General features: G+C 42.1%; 2 protein-coding genes across 2 annotated transcripts; both read left to right on the forward strand.

The window, feature by feature from the left end:
• The first annotated feature begins 584 nt into the window (after positions 1–584).
• Positions 585–2,878, forward strand: LOC133461924 (tripartite motif-containing protein 16-like). The gene has a single exon (XM_061742948.1). The coding sequence runs from the start codon at positions 585–587 to the stop codon at positions 2,256–2,258; it is 1,674 nt and encodes a 557-aa protein (XP_061598932.1). The 3' UTR covers positions 2,259–2,878.
• Positions 2,879–4,730: 1,852 nt separating this feature from the next.
• LOC133462840 (uncharacterized) lies at positions 4,731–11,162 on the forward strand. The gene is made up of 5 exons (XM_061744290.1): positions 4,731–5,439; positions 5,647–6,390; positions 6,810–6,822; positions 7,351–7,486; positions 8,788–11,162. The coding sequence occupies exons 1-5, from the start codon at positions 4,731–4,733 to the stop codon at positions 10,549–10,551; spliced, it is 3,366 nt and encodes a 1,121-aa protein (XP_061600274.1). The 3' UTR covers positions 10,552–11,162.
• The last annotated feature ends 9,758 nt before the right edge of the window (positions 11,163–20,920 follow it).

The raw sequence follows: 20,920 nt of genomic DNA on the forward strand, positions 1-20,920 counted from the left end.
GAAACAATACTGACTTGGTGATTGGGAGATAGGTGGAGGGTGGAGCTTCAGGCTAAAACAAAAGATGACAACATAAACATCAGTTGAGGGCTGCAACTCCTCTTTTTAAACTGGAATATCCTGGCTTGAGTGCTGTTGTCAGTGACATAAGTATTTGAAATGAACATGATTTTTAAATGTCTGTTGACATATCGGGGTCATTTTATGATTCGTTTTATTATTGCTCTTACATACAGCTCCTTTAAATGCTACATTAAGTCTGTTCATGTGAAATGTATAAGAATTATAAACTATAAAATAATTCATCTGTCTGAAATGAAACCTAAATTACATTTATTATTATTATTATTATTATTTCTGAATACGAGTTGAGGTAAAAAGTTGTTTACTTCTAAACTGAAGTCTGATATAAAAGGGTTAAATCCAGAGTTCGTCCTCTTCCTGTAATCTGATGCTGGTGAACCTCCCTCTTCTTCCTGCTCTCAAACCAGCAGATTCAGTTTTACCTCGTGTTTCCTGGTTCTAAGGCAAGTTTCATGTTTGAGGAAGTGAAACTGTCTCAGTCTCAGTTATCGAGAGGAGAAATGGCGCAGAAAGGAGTTGAGCTGGACCAGGAAAACTTTTGTTGTTCGATCTGTTTGGAGATTTTAAAGGATCCGGTGACTATTCCCTGTGGACACAGTTACTGTATGAACTGTATTAACAACTTCTGGGATGAAGGAGAGAAGAAACTCCCCAGCTGTCCTCAGTGTAGACGGATTTTCACAGAGAAGCCTGAGCTGGTGAAAAACTCCATGTTAGCAGCTTTGGTGGAGCAGCTGAAGAAGACGGGACTCCAAGCTGCTCCTGCTGATCACTGCTATGCTGGACCTGAAGATGTGGCCTGTGATGTCTGCTCTGGGAGAAAACTGAAAGCTGTCAAGTCCTGTTTGGTCTGTCTGGTCTCTTACTGCCAGAAACACCTTCAACCTCATCATGATTCATCTTCATTCAAGAAACACAAGCTGGTGGATCCCTCCAAGAACCTGCAGGACAACATCTGCCCCCGTCATGACGAGGTGATGAAGATGTTCTGTCGTACTGATCAGAAGTGTATCTGTTATCTCTGCTCTGTGGATGAACATAAAGGCCACGACACAGTCTCAGCTGCAGCAGAAAGGACGGAGAGACAGAGAGAGATGGAGGTGAGTCGACAACAAATCCAGCAGGAGATCCTGGACAGAGAGAAAGATGTGAAGCTGCTTCAGCAGGAGGTGGAGGCCATCAATCAGTCTGCTGATAAAACAGTGGAGGACAGTGAGGAGATCTTCACTGAGCTGATCTCCCTCCTCCAGAAGAGAAGCTCTGAGGTGAAGCAGCAGATCAGATCCCAGCAGGAAACTGAAGTGAGGAGAGTCAGAGAGCTGGAGGAGAAGCTGCAGCAGGAGATCACTGACCTGAAGAGGAGAGACGCTGAGATGAAGCAGCTCAGAGTCATCGAGGACCACAACCAGTTTCTCCACAGCTGCCCCTCACTGTCACCACTCAGTGAGTCCACACACTCCTCCAGCATCAGCATCCGTCCTCTCAGATACTTCCAGGATGTGACAACAGCTGTGTCAGAGGTCAGAGGTCGACTACAGGACATCCTGAGAGACACGTGGACAAACGTCTCACTGGCCATCACTGAGGTGGATGTTTTACTGTCAGATTCACAATCAGAACCAAAGAGCAGAGATGGATTCTTGAAATATTTATGTGAAATCACTCTGGATCCAAACACAGTACACAAACGGCTGTTACTGTCAGAGGAGAACAGAAAGGTGACTTTAATGGAGAAACCTCAGTCTTATTCTAGTCATCCAGACAGATTCACTTCATGGTTTCAGGTCCTGAGTAGAGAGAGTCTGACTGGACGTCATTACTGGGAGGTGGAGAAGAAAGCAGGTGGAGTTCGTGTAGCAGTTTCATACAAGAATATCAGCAGATCAGGGAATGAAAGTTTATTTGGAGATAATGACAAATCTTGGTCACTATATTGTTCCTCAGACAGATATGTATTTTTGTACAACAACATCCAAACCTCCATGTCAGGTCCTCAGACCTCCAGAATAGGAGTTTACCTGGATCACAGAGCAGGAGTTCTGTCCTTCTACAGCGTCTCTGAAACCATGACCCTCCTCCACAGAGTCCAGACCTCCTTCACTCAGCCGCTACACGCTGGAGTTTGTCTTTACTACAATAATGGAGACTCAGCTGAGTTCTGTAAACTCAAATAGATGTATTTACTCTTCATGTCTTTATTGATTTTCTTTTCTTCTCAGAGACGAACGTCTCAAACTGTGATGGATGGAGGGATGTTTTTGTTCTATAAGTTGATGTTGTGTTGTTATTTCATCTTTGGATGTGAAAGTCGTTCTTTTGTATTTTCACCTCGGAAATATTAATAATATTAACATGTTCTATTTCAGTATAAAAACATAGAAATAAGCCTGTGTTGTAATTGTTGTTAACTATTAATTTTAATGTATTTCTATGTTGCATTTCACTTTTCTTCTTCATGGACTCCAACAGACGACCCACCAGACCTTCTTTATCTCTGATATCATGTCTGCATTCACACTCGTTTCCTCATTCATTAGCAAACCAAATGTTCTTGTTTTCTAAAGATAAAAACATTTTTTCAGACTCGAGCACAAAGTAAATGATTTCAGAAATGTTAGTGACAGCAGCAATGCAGCAAACAGTTCAGTAAAGCCTCTAGTTGGTGTAAACTAGTGTGTTGGGGCCGGTAGTCATCGCTGCAGCTGCAGGACCAGACTAGATCTGCAGATCACATGTTGTTGATGTCTAAATCTGTTGAGGATGTTTCGTGTTTAACAATCTGGATATTTAGTAAGAAATAAAACTTCTGATGTTCTAACAAAGTGTTTTCTTCAGTCTTCATTCCAGGATTTGACTCAGATCTGAGAGAGAAAACATGAATCTAATATTTAAGTAAAACGGATGCAGTTTTCATCCTGAAACATCACAAAGTACAGAGTTCATGTTCACAACAGATCATATTTCTGGATTTAAATGTGTCTTTACTGCTCTTGTACTGGCCAGACTCAGAAAATAGGCTTTAAATCTCCACAATCCTCTTTTCCTGGTAAATAAAGATGAAATAAGTGAATTAGAACAGTGAACAGTTGAATCTCAGTTAAATGGAGCCGTCTTGGGAGCAGGAGCCGCTGCAGGAACATGTTCTGCTTGGAAGATGCTGCTGGACGGTACCAGAGGGCGGTGCAGCGGTTCAGCTTCACTCTGCAGGGTGGAGGTCTGGGAACGCTCAGGAAACCTCCCAAGATGAGTCACTTTACCGTCAGCGTGTTGAGAACTGAGTGCACGTTGTGACACTAGATGTAGTAAATGTTTGACTTTTAATGGGCCGTGCTGCCTGAGAGCAAGGGTCAAGTAAACGTTGAGTTCCAATGTGCAGGTGAACAGAAGCAGCAATAAAAATGAATCATGATGGAGACAGAAGCTCATCTGGACCTCTGGGGATGTAAAGTCAGCTCGGGTCGTCACTCCTGTGTTCCCAGGTTTCTAGAACTTCCCCAGACCAGGATCACACTGGTGTCCACACTGATGTTTAGAAGACTTGTTTCAGCTAAAATGATAAAAATCATATTAATACGTGGATGTTTTTCTGAATCAGGTTGATTTAAAAGTAGAAAAACTGATTGGAAGCTTTGAGATCCCAGAGACTCTGACTGCAGACTGTGGAGAAAGAGAAGCTCCAGCAGAAACATGTGACCTCCACTCTCCAGGGTTAAGTTCAGGGGAACATATCAGCCTGTGGTAAAGTGGAAGTGACTGCTGGGTTCAGCAAACGCTGGTTTATCACAAGCTGGAGACTGCTGAGCTTCACTTCATAACACTTCACATTTCATCGTTTACTATATTTATGTTTTACTTCATTTTTTAAGTGCTTCTGCTGTTGATGTAACTTTCTGTCCTGAACATTTTATCCTGGTTCACGTCTGCAACCTCAGGACCTGGAAACAGTGAAGATCAGGAGTCTCGGGAGTGACGTCACACCGCCCCCTACAGGAAGATGCTTACATGACATGTAGTGAGGTTTTTAAAGAGGAAAGAAGTCGTGTGTGTTTAAACACTTTTCCTCCACTGATTTTGATGTTCAGTTATTATTTAATGATGAGTCAGGTTTTGTTCCCTGTTTTGATTGATTAATTTAGATAATTCATTTTCATTATTAATTATTAATAACTCTCTACTAACTGAACCAGCACTCCCTTTGTTGCACAACACTGTGATGCATTAAAGTCCTGCATGTTTCAGTCTGAACAAATGACAGTCATGTGAATGTTAAAATGTAAATGTGGACTTTTATGAAAATCCCAGAGTCCATCTGGTTACACCTTTAAATGCTACATTAAGTCTGTTCATGTGAAATGTATAAGAATTATAAACTATAAAATAATTCATCTGTCTGAAATGAAACCTAAATTACATGTATTATTATTATTATTATTTCTGAATACGAGTTGAGGTAAAAAGTTGTTTACTTCTAAACTGAAGACTGATATAAAAGGGTTAAATCCAGAGTTCGTCCTCTTCCTGTAATCTGATGCAGGTTAACCTCCCTCTTCTCCCTGCTCTCAAACGCAGCAGATTCAGTCTGACCTCGTGTTTCCTGGTTCTCAGACTAGTTTCATGTGTCTCAGTCCCAGTTACCGAGAGGAGAAATGGCGCAGAAAGGAGATCAGCTGGACCAGGAAAACTTTTCTTGTTCGATCTGTTTGGAAGTTTTAAAGGATCCGGTGACTATTCCCTGTGGACACAGTTACTGTATGAACTGTATTAACAACTTCTGGGATGAAGGAGAGAAGAAACTCCCCAGCTGTCCTCAGTGTAGACGGATTTTCACAGAGAAGCCTGAGCTGGTGAAAAACACCATGTTAGCAGCTTTAGTGGAGCAGCTGAAGAAGACGGGTCTCCAAGCTGCTCCTGCTGATCACTGCTATGCTGGACCTGAAGATGTGGCCTGTGATGTCTGCTCTGGGAGAAAACTGAAAGCTGTCAAGTCCTGTTTGGTCTGTCTGGTCTCTTACTGCCAGAAACACCTTCAACCTCATCGTGATTCATCTTCATTCAAGAAACACAAGCTGGTGGATCCCTCCAAGAACCTGCAGGACAACATCTGCCCCCGTCATGACGAGGTGATGAAGATGTTCTGTCGTACTGATCAGAAGTGTATCTGTTATCTCTGCTCTGTGGATGAACATAAAGGCCACGACACAGTCACAGCTGCAGCAGAAAGGACTGAGAGGCAGAGAGAGATGGAGGGGAGTCGACAACAAATCCAGCAGAGAATCCAGGACAGAGAGAAAGATGTGAAGCTGCTTCAGCAGGAGGTGGAGGCCGTCAATCAGTCTGCTGATAAAACAGTGGAGGACAGTGAGGAGATCTTCACTGAGCTGATCTCCCTCCTCCAGAAAAGAAGCTCTGATGTGAAGCAGCAGATCAGATCCCAGCAGGAAACTGAAGTGAGGAGAGTCAGAGAGCTGGAGGAGAAGCTGCAGCAGGAGATCAGTGACCTGAAGAGGAGAGACGCTGAGATGAAGCAGCTCAGAGTCATCGAGGATCACAACCAGTTTCTCCACAGCTGCCCCTCACTGTCACCACTCAGTCAGTCCACACACTCCTCCAGCATCAGCATCCGTCCTCTCAGGTACTTTGAGGATGTGACAGCAGCTGTGTCAGAGGTCAGAGGTCGACTACAGGACATCCTGATAGACACGTGGACAAACGTCTCACTGACCATCACTGAGGTGGATGTTTTACTGTCAGATTCACAATCAGAACCAAAGAGCAGAGCTGGATTCTTGAAATATTCATGTAAAATCACTCTGGATCCAAACACAGTAAACAGACGGCTGTTACTGTCAGAGGAGAACAGAAAGGTGACTTTAATGGACAAATATCAGTCTTATTCTAGACATCCAGACAGATTCACTAATTGGTCTCAGGTCCTGAGTAGAGAGAGTCTGACTGGACGTCATTACTGGGAGGTGGAGAAGATAGCAGGTGGAGTTTATGTAGCAGTTTCATACGAGAATATCAGCAGATCAGGGGATGAAAGTTTATTTGGAGATAATGACAAATCTTGGTCACTACGTTGTTCCTCAGACAGTTATGAATTTTGCTACAACAGCATCGACACCTCCATCTCAGGTCCTCAGACCTCCAGAATCGGAGTTTACCTGGATCACAGAGCAGGAGTTCTGTCCTTCTACAGCGTCTCTGGAACCATGACCCTCCTCCACAGAGTCCAGACCTCCTTCACTCAGCCGCTACACGCTGGAGTTTGGCTTTACTACAATAATGGAGCCTCAGCTGAGTTCTGTAAACTCAAATAGATGTATTTACTCTTCATGTCTTTATTGATTTTCTTTTCTTCTCAGAGACGAACGTCTCAAACTCTGATGGATGGAGGGATGTTTTTGTTCTATAAGTTGATGTTTTGTTGTTATTTCATCTTTGGATGTGAAAGTCGTTCTTTTGTATTTTCACCTCGGAAATATTAATAATATTAACATGTTCTATTTCAGTATAAAAACATAGAAATAAGCCTGTGTTGTAATTGTTGTTAACTATTAATTTCGATGTGTTTCTATGTTGCGTTTCACTTTTCTTCTTCAACTCCAACAGACGACCCACCAGACCTTCTTTATCTCTGATATCATCTCTGCATTCACACTCGTTTCCTCATTCATTAGCAAACCAAATGTTCTTGTTTTCTAAAGATAAAAACATTTTTTCAGACTCGAGCACAAAGTAAATGATTTCAGAAATGTTAGTGACCAGCAGCAACGCAGCAAACAGTTCAGTAAAGCCTGTAGTTGGTGTAAACTAGTGTGTTGGGGCCGGTAGTCATCGCTGCAGCTGCAGGACCAGACTAGATCTGCAGATCACATGTTGTTGATGTCTAAATCTGTTGAGGATGTTTTGTGTTTAACAATCTGAATATTTAGTAAGAAATAAAACTTCTGATGTTCTAACAAAGTGTTTTCTTCAGTCTTCATTCCAGGATTTGACACAGATCTGAGAGAGAAAACATGAATCTAATATTTAAGTAAAACGGATGCAGTTTGCATCCTGAAACATCACAAAGTACAGAGTTCATGCTCACAACAGATCATATTTCTGGATTTAAATGTGTCTTTACTGCTCTTGTTCTGGTCAGACTCAGAAAAGAGGCTTTAAATCTCCACAATCCTCTTTTCCTGGTAAATAAAGATGAAATAAGTGGATTAGAACAGTGAACAGTTGAATCTCAGTTAAATGGACCCGTCTTGGGTGCAGGAGCCGCTGCAGGAACATGTTCTGCTTGGAAGATGCTGCTGGACGGTACCAGAGGGCGGTGCAGCGGTTCAGCTTCACTCTGCAGGGTGGAGGTCTGGGAACGCTCAGGAAACCTCCCAAGATGAGTCACTTTACCGTCAGCGTGTTGAGAACTGAGTGCACGTTGTGACACTAGATGTAGTAAATGTTTGACTTTTAATGGGCCATGAAGCCTGAGAGCAAGGGTCAAGTAAACTTTGAGTTCCAATGTGCAGGTGAACAGAAGCAGCAATAAAAATGAATCATGATGGAGACAGAAGCTCATCTGGACCTCTGGGGATGTAAAGTCAGCTCGGGTCGTCACTCCTGTGTTCCCAGGTTTCTAGAACTTCCCCAGACCAGGATCACACTGGTGTCTACACTGATGTTTAGAAGACTTGTTTCAGCTAAAATGATCATATTAATACGTGGATGTTTTTCTGAATCAGGTTGATTTAAAAGTTGAAAAAATGATTGGAAGCTTTGAGATCCGGAGACTCTGACTGCAGACTGTGGAGAGAGAGAAGCTCCAGCAGAAACATGTGACCTCCACTCTCCAGGGTTCAGTTCAGGGGAACATATCAGCCTGTGGTAAAGTGGAAGTGACTGCTGGGTTCAGCAAACGCTGGTTTATCACAAGCTGCAGACTGCTGAGCTTCACTTCATAACACTTCACATTTCATCATTTACTATATTTATGTTTTACTTCATTTTTTAAGTGCTTCTGCTGTTGATGTAACTTTCTGTCCTGAACATTTTATCCTGGTTCACGTCTGCAACCTCAGGACCTGGAAACAGTGAAGATCAGGAGTCTCGGGAGTGACGTCACACCGCCCCCTACAGGAAGATGGTTACATGACATGTAGTGAAGTTTTTAAAGAGGAAAGAAGTCGTGTGTGTTTAAACACTTTTCCTCCACTGATTTTGATGTTCAGTTATTATTTAATGATGAGTCAGGTTTCGTTCCCTGTTTTGATTGATTAATTTAGATAATTCATTTTCATTATTAATTATTAATAACTCTCTACTAACTGAACCAGCACTCCCTTTGTTGCACAACACTGTGATGCATTAAAGTCCTGCATGTTTCAGTCTGAACAAATGACAGTCATGTGAATGTTAAAATGTAAATGTGGACTTTTATGAAAATCCCAGAGTCCATCTGGTTACACCTTTAAATGCTACATTAAGTCTGTTCATGTGAAATGTATAAGAACTATAAACTATAAAATAATTCATCTGTCTGAAATGAAACCTAAATTATTAATTACCTTATTATTATTTCTGAATACGAGTTGAGGTAAAAAGTTATTTACTTCTAAACTGAAGACTGATATAAAAGGGTTAAATCCAGAGTTGGTCCTCTTCCTGTAATCTGATGCTGGCGAACCTCCCTCTTCTTCCAACTCTCAAACGCAGCAGATTCAGTCTGACCTCGTGTTTCCTGGTTCTCAGACTAGTTTCATGTTTGAGGAAGTGAAACTGTCTCAGTCTCAGTTATCGAGAGGAGAAATGGCGCAGAAAGGAGTTGAGCTGGACCAGGAAAACTTTTCTTGTTCCATCTGTTTGGAGATTTTAAAGGATCCGGTGACTATTCCCTGTGGACACAGTTACTGTATGAACTGTATTAACAACTTCTGGGATGAAGGAGAGAAGAAACTCCCCAGCTGTCCTCAGTGTAGACGGATTTTCACAGAGAAGCCTGAGCTGGTGAAAAACACCATGTTCGCAGCTTTAGTGGAGCAGCTGAAGAAGACGGGACTCCGAGCTGCTCCTGCTGATCACTGCTATGCTGGACCTGAAGATGTGGCCTGTGATGTCTGCTCTGGGAGAAAACTGAAAGCTGTCAAGTCCTGTTTGGTCTGTCTGGTCTCTTACTGCCAGAAACACCTTCAACCTCATCATGATTCATCTTCATTCAAGAAACACAAGCTGGTGGATCCCTCCAAGAACCTGCAGGACAACATCTGCCCCCGTCATGACGAGGTGATGAAGATGTTCTGTCGTACTGATCAGAAGTGTATCTGTTATCTCTGCTCTGTGGATGAACATAAAGGCCACGACACGGTCTCAGCTGCAGCAGAAAGGACTGAGAGGCAGAGAGAGATGGAGGTGAGTCGACAACAAATCCAGCAGCAGATCCAGGACAGAGAGAAAGATGTGAAGCTGCTTCAGCAGGAGGGGGAGGCCATCAATCAGTCTGCTGATAAAACAGTGGAGGACAGTGAGGAGATCTTCACTGAGCTGATCTCTCTCCTCCAGAAGAGAAGCTCTGATGTGAAGCAGCAGATCAGATCCCAGCAGGAAACTGAAGTGAGGAGAGTCAGAGAGCTGGAGGAGAAGCTGCAGCAGGAGATCAGTGACCTGAAGAGGAGAGACGCTGAGATGAAGCAGCTCAGAGACATCGAGGACCACAACCAGTTTCTCCACAGCTGCCCCTCACTGTCACCACTCAGTGAGTCCACACACTCCTCCAGCATCAGCATCCGTCCTCTCAGATACTTCCAGGATGTGACAGCAGCCGTGTCAGAGGTCAGAGGTCGACTACAGGACATCCTGAGAGACACGTGGACAAACGTCTCACTGGCCATCACTGATGTGGATGTTTTACTGTCAGATTCACAATCAGAACCAAAGAGCAGAGCTGGATTCTTGAAGTATTCATGTGAAATCACTCTGGATCCAAACACAGTAAACAAACGGCTGTTACTGTCAGAGGAGAACAGAAAGGTGACTTTAATGGACCAACCTCAGTCTTATTCTAGACATCCAGACAGATTCACTACATGTTTTCAGGTCCTGAGTAGAGAGAGTCTGACTGGACGTCATTACTGGGAGGTGGAGAAGAAAGCAGGTGGAGTTGATGTAGCAGTTTCATACAAGAATATCAGCAGATCAGGGGATGAAGGTTTATTTGGAAATAATGACAAATCTTGGTCACTAGATTGTTCCTCAGACAGTTATGGATTTTGGTACAACAAAATCCAAACCTCCATCTCAGGTCCTCAGACCTCCAGAATAGGAGTTTACCTGGATCACAGAGCAGGAGTTCTGTCCTTCTACAGCGTCTCTGGAACCATGACCCTCCTCCACAGAGTCCAGACCTCCTTCACTCAGCCGCTACACGCTGGAGTTTGGGTTGGTAACACTGAAGACTCAGCTGAGTTCTGTAAACTCAAATAGACGTATTTACTCTTCATGTCTTTATTGATTTTCTTTTCTTCTCAGAGACGAACGTCTCAAACTCTGATGGATGGAGGGATGTTTTTGTTTTATAAGTTGATGTTTTGTTGTTATTTCATCTTTGGATGTGAAAGTCGTTCTTTTGTATTTTCACCTCGGAAATATTAATAATATTAACATGTTCTATTTCAGTATAAAAACATAGAAATAAGCCTGTGTTGTAATTGTTGTTAACTATTCATTTTGATGTGTTTCTATGTTGCATTTCACTTTTCTTCTTCATGGACTCCAACAGACGACCCACCAGACCTTCTTCATCTCTGATATCATGTCTGCATTCACACTCGTTTCCTCATTCATTAGCAAACCAAATGTTCTTGTTTTCTAAAGATAAAAACATTTTTTCAGACTCGAGCACAAAGTAAATGATTTCAGAAATGTTAGTGACCAGCAGCAACGCAGCAAACAGTTCAGTGAAGCCTCTAGTTGGTGTAAACTAGTGTGTTGGGGCCGGTAGTCATAGCTGCAGCTGCAGGACCAGACTAGATCTGCAGATCACATGTTGTTGATGTCTAAATCTGTTGAGGATGTTTTGTGTTTAACAATCTGAATATTTAGTAAGAAATAAAACTTCTGATGTTCTAACAAAGTGTTTTCTTCAGTCTTCATTCCAGGATTTGACACAGATCTGAGGGAGAAAACATTAATCTAATATTTAAGTAAAACGGATGCAGTTTTCGTCCTGAAACATCCCAAAGTACAGAGTTCATGTTCACAACAGATCATATTTCTGGATTTAAATGTGTCTTTACTGCTCTTGTTCTGGCCAGACTCAGAAAAGAGGCTTTAAATCTCCACAATCCTCTTTTCCTGGTAAATAAAGATGAAATAGGTGTATTAGAACAGTGAACAGTGTAATCTCAGTTAAATGGAGCCGTCTTGGGTGCAGGAGCCACTGCAGGAACATGTTCTGCTTGGAAGATGCTGCTGGACGGTACCAGAGGGCGGTGCAGAGGTTCAGCTTCACTCTGCAGGGTGGAGGTCTGGGAACGCTCAGGAAACCTCCCAAGATGGCTCACTTTACCGTCAGCGTGTTGACAACTGAGAGCACGTTGTGACACTAGATGTAGTAAATGTTTGACTTTTAATGGGCCGTGAAGCCTGAGAGCAAGGGTCAAGTAAACTTTGAGTTTCAATGTGCAGGTGAACAGAAGCAGCAATAAAAATGAATCATGATGGAGACAGAAGCTCATCTGGACCTCTGGGGATGTAAAGTCAGCTCGGGTCGTCACTCCTGTGTTCCCAGGTTTCTAGAACTTCCCCAGACCAGGATCACACTGGTGTCTACACTGATGTTTAGAAGATTTGTTTCAGCTAAAATGATAAAAATCATATTAATACGTGGATGTTTTTCTGAATCACGTTGATTTAAAAGTTGAAAAACTGATTGGAAGCTTTGAGATCCAGAGACTCTGACTGCAGACTGTGGAGAAAGAGAAGCTCCAGCAGAAACATGTGACCTCCACTCTCCAGGGTTCAGTTCAGGGGAACATATCAGCCTGTGGTAAAGTGGAAGTGACTGCTGGGTTCAGCAAACGCTGCTTTATCACAAGCTGCAGACTGCTGAGCTTCACTTCATAACACTTCACATTTCATCATTTACTATATTTAAGTTTTACTTCATCTTTTTAGTGCTTCTACTGTTGATGTAACTTTCTGTCCTGAACATTTTATCCTGGTTCACATCTGCAACCTCAGGACCTGGAAACAGTGAAGATCAGGAGTCTCGGGAGTGACGTCACACCGCCCCCTACAGGAAGATGCTTACATGACATGTAGTGAGGTTTTCAAAGAGGAAAGAAGTCACGTGTTTAAACACTTTTCCTCCAGTCTGGATTTCTTCTTTTATAAATTTAATCATTTTATTGTCATTTAGAGTTCAATAAAAGGTTTTTTGAGATAAAGGACTCTATTAAAACATTTTGTTGCTGCTGTATATGAAAGTTAATGTTTTTAGGGATGCAGAACGTACTGAAGGCCAAGTTGAGATCTGTCTATCTGTCTGATCAACTTGGCCTTCAGAAGGCGGGCAGAGCCTCCAAACAGGCCAAGGACTCCTATAAGAGGAAAATGGAGGGAAACCTGAAGGACAATAACCCACAGCAGATGTGGAGGGGTATCCACTCTTCAATCTCTGCCGGACACATGCCTCCGTCCCCACATGTCTGAAGGCCTCCACCATCGACAACCTCCATGATTACAGACCCGTTGCCCTGGCCCCTGACGTCTGTAATCATGAAGAGCCTGGACCGATCAGTCTTGAAAACGACTGGAGCTCAGGGGAGGAACAAGGAACTTCCGCTGTAGGGGCTGAAAGGAAATGTTGAGACACAAGAAGGTTTTTCTGGCTGCAGCCTCGGCAGTTGCATCAGCTCTACTGTGGCCTTGCCTAATAGGGTCAGAAGAAGAAGTGTGGGCCTGACACTTACACACAACAATGGCAGAAGGGAGCAGAATAGCTTCAAGAGGAGACACAACTTGTGGTGCATTATATATCAATAAATCAATTTTTGGCATTTGGTCAAGTCATCCTCCAGCGCCTTTATTTTTTTCTCTCTCTCTCTCTCAACGCCGCATTTTCTCTTTTTTTTTACCTGGCTGGGTGTCAGTTATGTGCCTCTGAGTCTGGACTCATCTCCTCTCCCAGTCCCCTCGCTAAACACACACACACACACACACACACACACACACACACACACACACACACACACACACACACACACACACACACACACACACACACACACACACACACACATACGGACTGTTGGGGCGGGTGCTAATCAAAACAAACCAATCATCTTGCCCTCCTCACGTACTGCAACAAAAAATCCCATGGGGCCCAGAAAGCTTTTTTCCCATAGACCGCAATAGTAAAAGAGAAGCCTCTAAAACTGTTCACAGGACACCTCCAGCTGTAATCACCGGCAATTACTAATCTTTGTATTCTATATTTTTAAGTCATGGACTTTATATCCGTCAAAAATGTTTTATAACGGCCAGAAAAGTCAAAGAAAAGTCTCTTTCTGGGGCTGACGTCACAGCCGTGTTCGTGCATTCCACGGATGTATTATATTAATATATATTATGTAATTATATTAATACATTAATAATATATGTAATACTATACATGTAATAATATACATGAATTAATATATTATATTAATACATATTATATTCATATTCGCGTCATTGCCCCAGAGCATCATGGGAGGTGACTCAATTGCGCATGCTCTATGGGCCCGATAACGCGGAAGTAAACCCGGAAGTCAGACATGTTTTCAGCGTATGCGCTGGCTGAGCAAATTGCATTGAAATGAATGGGCGGCCATTTTCGATGTCCCATCCAGTTTTTATTAATACATTCATGGCCCTGCCAATTTGTGTTTATATAAAGAAACAAACTGTATTGTAATGTTGCAGATTTGTTGGATGGAGTTTGCTGTTAGATTTTGGGTGTTTGCGTGCCCTCACCTTGTTTCCTTGACTTCATGGATCGTTCCAAGACCCGTCACAATATTGGAAAAGTAACCAGAAAACATATACACACCTTTATCAACTCACACAGATTTTTATGCTCACCAGCTTCATCTGTACTGTGTGAAAGAGTTTTTTCTGAGGCAGGGGACTGGTGTCTGAGAGGAAAATCACCTTGGAGCAAAGACACAACAAAATGCATCAATAAATCAGTATTTAGTCTTTTATTTCATATGATTTAAAACTTAAGTCAACAAAAGTCCAAACATAAACATTTTAACTGAATTTTATTACAGATAAAATTGATATATTTTACATACCAACTCATTTTAGCATTTGCACAAACAAGGTTTTAAGCAAATTTTGAACTCTTCCCATAAACAACTTAACTCAGCAAACACATTAAGCAAATTAAATGATACAATGATGAGATCATATTTTAAGTAAAGGACTATAGATTACATATTTCACAGACTGGTGTTGGTTTGCAGCCTGTGAGCTTTTCCATCTTATTTCCTTCACCTGCAGTGAATCTAGAAGTACTGCAGGGGTCGCTGTTGAGTGACCGACACGGTTATCATCATCCTATCACCACAATTAACAAACAAATGAAGCTTTAGCTGGAAAAATAAAGTAAGTGAACAAATACCTCAGTGGCTGCTTGTAGTGAAAGGGGGTGTACAACTGGAAAATCAGCTAAACGTCAATTCGTTGCAATAGCAGGACTGTTTGCGTTTCTCCTGGTGCTTTCTTGAGATGTGATGTCGCGAGACTAACCACAAATCGGGCAAGGCTGCCTGTAAAGCCATACAACTTAATATAAAGGCAGAAATAAATCAATATACAATCAGAAGGAAGTAAAACAAATATAGCTTAACTTCTGTTTACATGCAATATGAATCCAAATGAATCTCACAAAGAATATTAAACAAATTACAAATATACAAAAGCTTAACAACCCTTACATAAAAGGTGTAATTTATGTATTTACTGCAGTCAATTAAACAGTTCCAACCAAATGCTAGCATATATGCAAGGATGGACAGACACAGACACAGCTTGGGGTTGTAGAACATCAACAGGACACTGAGAGAAAAACTTATGTTTATGGTCCGAGGATCATGCAGCAGCACCCTTGGTAAAGCTCATGACAGCAGCATTAAAGTAAAAGCACGCTTAGATTTTAGAGCAACTTCTCCAACCTTGAAGATGACATTGTTTCCCAGGATTATCATTATATATTTTACATATTACATTACACATTTTCTTGTAAACATTATATTCATTTAAATCTCCGGATTATATATTACACAGAACGAATAATAGAGAGAGAGAAAGGAAAAAAAACAAACACAGTAGAAAAACAGAGATAGTTACCGGTGGCCGACAAGGGCCAAACGCACTGCAACGGCCTAATGCGTCTCAGTTAAGGAAAACGGCTTCAAGTACAGAAACGATTCAAATTCACAAACTCAAAACGAGGTACAAAAAGAGGAACGTGGTGCAAATGAAAAAACGTGCTGCAAAAAACAAAGACAAATGTAGCATCATCAAATGTGCTGCAAATAGAGAAACGATGCAAAGCACAAAACAATATAAAACAAGAAACCATCTTCAAAAGAAAAATGCTTCATAACTGGTCACTACAACCGGAAGTGCTCCAAACCTGCAGGGGGCGCTCTCGGCGTAACAGCTCAATGGACAGACACACGGGATGTAGGTGTACAGTATATTACACTGAAAATACTGTTGCATCACTAGTGCATATTTTCTCACCACAGATGCATAAGAACAAGGTGAGTGGCCCTGCAGACCAGCTGAGGGCTTCGGCTGTGCTACAATAGATGATGTGCTAAAATGGCTGCCAAATATAATTAAAAAATCTTGAGTTTGTCCATTATGGCATATCAGAGTCTTTCCATGTGTAGTACTTGAGTGAGTTCTGATTGCCACTATTTGAATGTGGGCAGTTTCTGATTTCCAGAACCTTAAGGGCAGTCTCTTAGCAATTATAGCTCCTTACATGAGCGGCTTCCCTTCTGCAGGGTCAGAGTCGTACCCAAACAGCCCAAACACTGCTATGTTTGGGTCAGGCGTAACTCACAATTATACACTTCTGAAAACCATTAGTTATACAAATGTGGACATGGCCAGAAAAGGTGGGCCAAAGAACCCTTGGCACATTTACATGGATTGCATAATGGAGAGACAGTAGATTTGATGTAACTTTATTTTTAATACTGAAGCCTGTGCTTTACCTTGAATTGGACTAACTGGTGCCCAACTTTCACAGAGCAGGATCAGATTCTGCTGTGGCCCTCTCCCAAAACAAAGCCATCCATCTTTATCCCCACTTCCTCCTCTCAAGCCGTTTAATAGACTTTGTGTCAGAATTAGTAAATTCAACAAAAGTAATTATGTTTTCTTCAGAAAGATGCTCAAAATAAGATGACAGACATAGTTTCTACTATGTAAATGCCTTTAAAAAAACCTCTCCATTGGTTTGTATAGATGAGTTATTGATGGTATATGAACTGTGTAACTCCAGATAAAGGGCATGATTATGGGATCTAGACTTTTATAAAAATAACTCTGCGAAAGAAAATGGAAGACAGAGGCAGGGGGCGCCACTTATTAATCTCCTCTTTCAGCTTTTCAATTTTTGCAAGGAAATCAATTTGAAGATGAACTTGAATCTATCTATAATTTTGGAAGGGAGATTTTGCAGGGATTAATATATTAATCCCTGGTATACCCAGGTCTCAACCTGGCGTCATGAATTTACTTTTTTTTCCAATTAATTGTGTATGGGCAGACTTCGCCAAATACTTTAAATGTTCTAGTAAAATGGAGATGGACTGCTCAGGCTGTGATGTGAAAATGTATCACGTGCAAAATCAAATCAAATCAAATCAAATCAAATCAAATCAATGTATGGTCAGGTTTTTACCCAGGTGAACTACCTTTAGTGTCCACCAGATGGCAGCAGCGGTGCAGCAGATCCGGCTCCACCTGCCAGCCTGTGTGGTCTTGTTTGAAGTGTTCTGGTGCTCTTGTCAACACACTAAATTAGCCATTGTGTCCCTCTGTCTTTGCATTCGTTTAAAGACAGGAAAGTGAGGTGTAATGTGTCTTTAGGTGGGCTGTCTGCACTAATTATTGCTCTCAGTCCATTATGGCCCACAGAGTCAGCATATCTCTCTTTGTTTGCCGTTTCTCCAGGGAGACGGCTGCTTTGATCTGCTGTTTGACACTGGGATTGTCTTCTGCTTAGCTCAAAGTTACATGGACCGATACAAAAGGCTGCAACTAAGTGGGACGACCGTAAACCCTCGAGACTGCTCCACCACCGCACAGAGGAGAGAAAGTTGAAACACAGACCTCAAAGCAGCGTGGAATAAAAGGGAATTTAAAACATTAAGTCAGTCTGCATCTGCCGTTTGAAGAAAATTAAACCAGAAGAACTGTCCAGGGTCACATTTCATTATGAGTGGCATTTCAAATAATCAGGAAGCTTTTAAATGAGGACTCAGAGGTGTAAATGGTGTGATCTTACAAGCTTCTCTGAAAGCAGATCGTTATAATTTATCTTTTATCATGCTAAACAGAGATGTTTGCAGCCTGCAGAAATGTTGAGCAATCATCCAGTTTGCAGCCCACCCGTCTGCAGGTGTCTTCACAGCTTCTCTGTAATTACACTAAGATTTTGTCCACAATGGCCATCCATTGTGGCCCATCTCTTTCTCTCTTTATATGTATGTTTGGTTTGTTTTTGCATTTTATTGTTCCTCTTTATTGATAGAGTGTAAAGCACATGGGACATCTGCTGGTTCCGCAGAGTAAATGTTTGATTGAAATGTTCAGCAACACAACAAGTGACAAATGCATCATGACAAAACTGAAACTAAGCTTTTACACTAAAATGAGTGCATGTCAGGGATCTAAGTTAGTAAATACAGGGAAGAAAGGAAATAAAAAAACACTAAAAAGGAACCGTAGTCACATGCATGTGTCTGAAAGCAGATTTTCAGTTCTCTAGTCTGAAAACCTGTTTGTTATCTTGTTTCCCTAATTTCTAACATCCATTACATCCTCATTACCAATCAGACAGGAGATAGCAGGAACAGTCAAGGTGAATGTGCCGTGATTCTCCTGTAAAAGTCCTGGGGAGGGGAGCCCGGGGGGCCGAGGAAGTGTGGCTGCAATATAAGCAAACAGAGAATGTGAAGGGAGGAAATGGCCTTTCCTCATAATCACAGCCCACTGAGCCCAGGAGCAGCAGTGCATTCAGCTCGCAGCGCCGGGGAGCTCGGCCGCCCTCTGTCTGCTTTCAATGCAGCTCAAACCCGCAAGCGCAGCTTTATGGAGAAGCTCCGACACCCACAGGAAGTGTAAACAGAGGTCAAGTGTTAAAGTCCAACCCGCTAATTCTCACCTCCATTTAAGAGCGAAATCTCCTCGGAGCACCTGGGAAGAGGCCCCTTTCAAAACCCGCCAATGACGCCTTTCATTAGCGGTATTTACAAATCAGTAAAGATGTGAAATCTGATGCATTTGTGCAGACTAATGTTTATGGTACAGAGGCTGACAAAGGGACTGTCAGCGGCTCAGACAACCCACATGAGGGAGTGTCAGCACTCACCCCCCAAACAAAAAGAAAATGCATCATGTTAACGTCTCACACTGGTAGATACAAAAATTCACAGAGTTAAAAATACAGATACTCACAAAACCACCAAAATACAAATTAAAAAGGAGAAGAACAGGAGAATAAGACATTAAATGCAACCCCCCACTCCTGTCCCTTGACCTGTCCTTGATGTTGACTTGGATTCTGCATTAAGCGTGAGTAGGTTGGTAAACCAAAGAATTCATGAGCTTTATCTTGTTCTACTGTGAATCTACAACTTGATGGTAACGTTTGAAACTCTTTTTTAGAACAAGGTTATGATTGAGGATGATGTTATTGCCAGCCTTAACATGTTATTATAATTTCATAGAGTTTCTGGAGCGGTTGTACGGAAGAGTATTAGGGCCATGCAGGAGAAAAAATATTTGAGAGGAGGAAGATTTTTTTTTATTGTGCACATCGAGAAAAAAGTCGAAATGTCAAGAAAAAAGTTGAAATTTCGAGATTATTGTTGAAATATAATTTCGAGAAGAAAGTCGAAATGTCGAGAATAATGTAGAAATACAATTTCAAGAATAAAGTCTAAATTTCGTGAATAAAGTCGAAATTTCGCCTTTTTTCTCTACATTCTCTACAGCGGTATTATTAGGATCCTCATTAGCTACAGCATGACTGCAGCTATTCCTCCTGGGGTCTGCCAACATTTTAAAATAATACAGTACTAAACATAACATAATAAAAGCAAACCAAATACATTTCCACTAGATAAAGAGAATATCATATAAAAAATACTCTGCAAAAAAAGCAGAGACATTCCACAAAATGAAGACACTGAAATGAGAACACAAAACAAAACTAAAACACTGCACAGTTAAAGCCGAGGACACACCAACCCGACGTCGCCCGCTGTCGGCCGACTGCTGTGTCGCCTCGCGTCGCCTGTGTCGGGCTGGGTCGGTCTCAAAAAGAAGCACTTGGACAGACCACAAAGATGACACCCAACGGCAACTAGCACGTACGTTCTGCACATGCGTGAGAGGTAATTCCCCTCCAGACCAGCAGGCAGCGGTAGTCTGTATTCACTCAAAAACAAGGGAAAACCGGAAGCTCTGGGAAGCCGTAAACAAAACAAATAGGCTTCATATTCACACCACATTTCCACACCACTCTCGCTACCACAATGCGTAAGAATAAAGAATTGGCACTGGCGTTGTCAGCGCCGAGGCCTTCAGCTTGTGGAAGAAGAAAAGAGGAGGCGGAGGCGAAAAATAAGAAGAAACCGCACTACATGGGTGAAATCATGGATACAACAGCGACAGCTCAAGGAGCTTACCCGAAACCTGCACTGATTCGCTACCTGATGCCAATCACAGAGGGAGCTGTTTGACCGGCTTAAAAGCTGCCGACGGGCGGCTGACCTGTGGCGACGTGCGGGACACACCTGGGGAAACTAGGCCGACAGACGCGCACCGACGCTCATCGACGGCCCGACGGCCGACAGTCGGCTTGGTGTGTCAGGGCCTTAAGAGTTCATCTGAGGTCGTCAAAAAGTCTGAAAAGCAGTCCACAATTTCATTTCATTTGTAGTCTAGAACTTCACAACTGATCTAATACAGAAAAAAAGAAAGAAAAAAATACATTCAACAACAGTCATAACCACCTATGTTTCAATTTCCAGCATGTCAAGCAATGCAAGTGTTCAGGGTCCCCAAAAGAGATGTGGCCTTAAAGGCATCATATGCTGCTCTGAAATCTCCGTGTACTGTTCTGCATTAATGCTGCCATCGCAAAAAAGTCAATGAACATTGTAGAACTTGGTTTTTGGACTATTTTATGTTTGCTGTGGAGCAGCTGTCTTAAACCAAACAGTCCAAATGCACCTAACTGTAAAACTCCCTCCATCGCCTGATACATGACATAACTTTGACAAATCAGATCAAACAAAGCTTCTATTCACATTATTTTGTATCCTTTTCTGCACATCTATATATGAACTGTTCATCTGCAGTACTGGGACGGCCTAGTCGTGTCAGACAGCTCAAATACACTCTCCCTGTATTCCTGGGACGGGAGCAGCATGTCAGTCCTGTCAGTCAGGCCTGATTAGCATGGCACTTAATCCCTCATTCAGATGGCAATGATGTGGACGATTATTGTTGTGAGTGGTGGAGGATTCTACGTGGCTAAGAGAGTGGAGAGGTG

This window comes from Cololabis saira, chromosome 16 (genome assembly GCF_033807715.1).
Source record: "Cololabis saira isolate AMF1-May2022 chromosome 16, fColSai1.1, whole genome shotgun sequence".
NCBI classification, from domain to species: domain Eukaryota; kingdom Metazoa; phylum Chordata; class Actinopteri; order Beloniformes; family Belonidae; genus Cololabis; species Cololabis saira.

Excerpts from the sequence above, each read along its gene's own strand:
- LOC133462840 (XM_061744290.1), top strand. The coding sequence starts at position 4,731 with ATGGCGCAGAAAGGAGATCAGCTGGACCAGGAAAACTTTTCTTGTTCG. Across the intron at positions 5,440-5,646 it reads TGCTGATAAAACAGTGGAGG|ACAGCTGCCCCTCACTGTCA; the intron begins ACAGTGAGGAGA and ends ACCAGTTTCTCC. Across the intron at positions 7,487-8,787 it reads CCAAGATGAGTCACTTTACC|CAGATTCAGTCTGACCTCGT; the intron begins GTCAGCGTGTTG and ends TCTCAAACGCAG.
- LOC133461924 (XM_061742948.1), top strand. The coding sequence starts at position 585 with ATGGCGCAGAAAGGAGTTGAGCTGGACCAGGAAAACTTTTGTTGTTCG.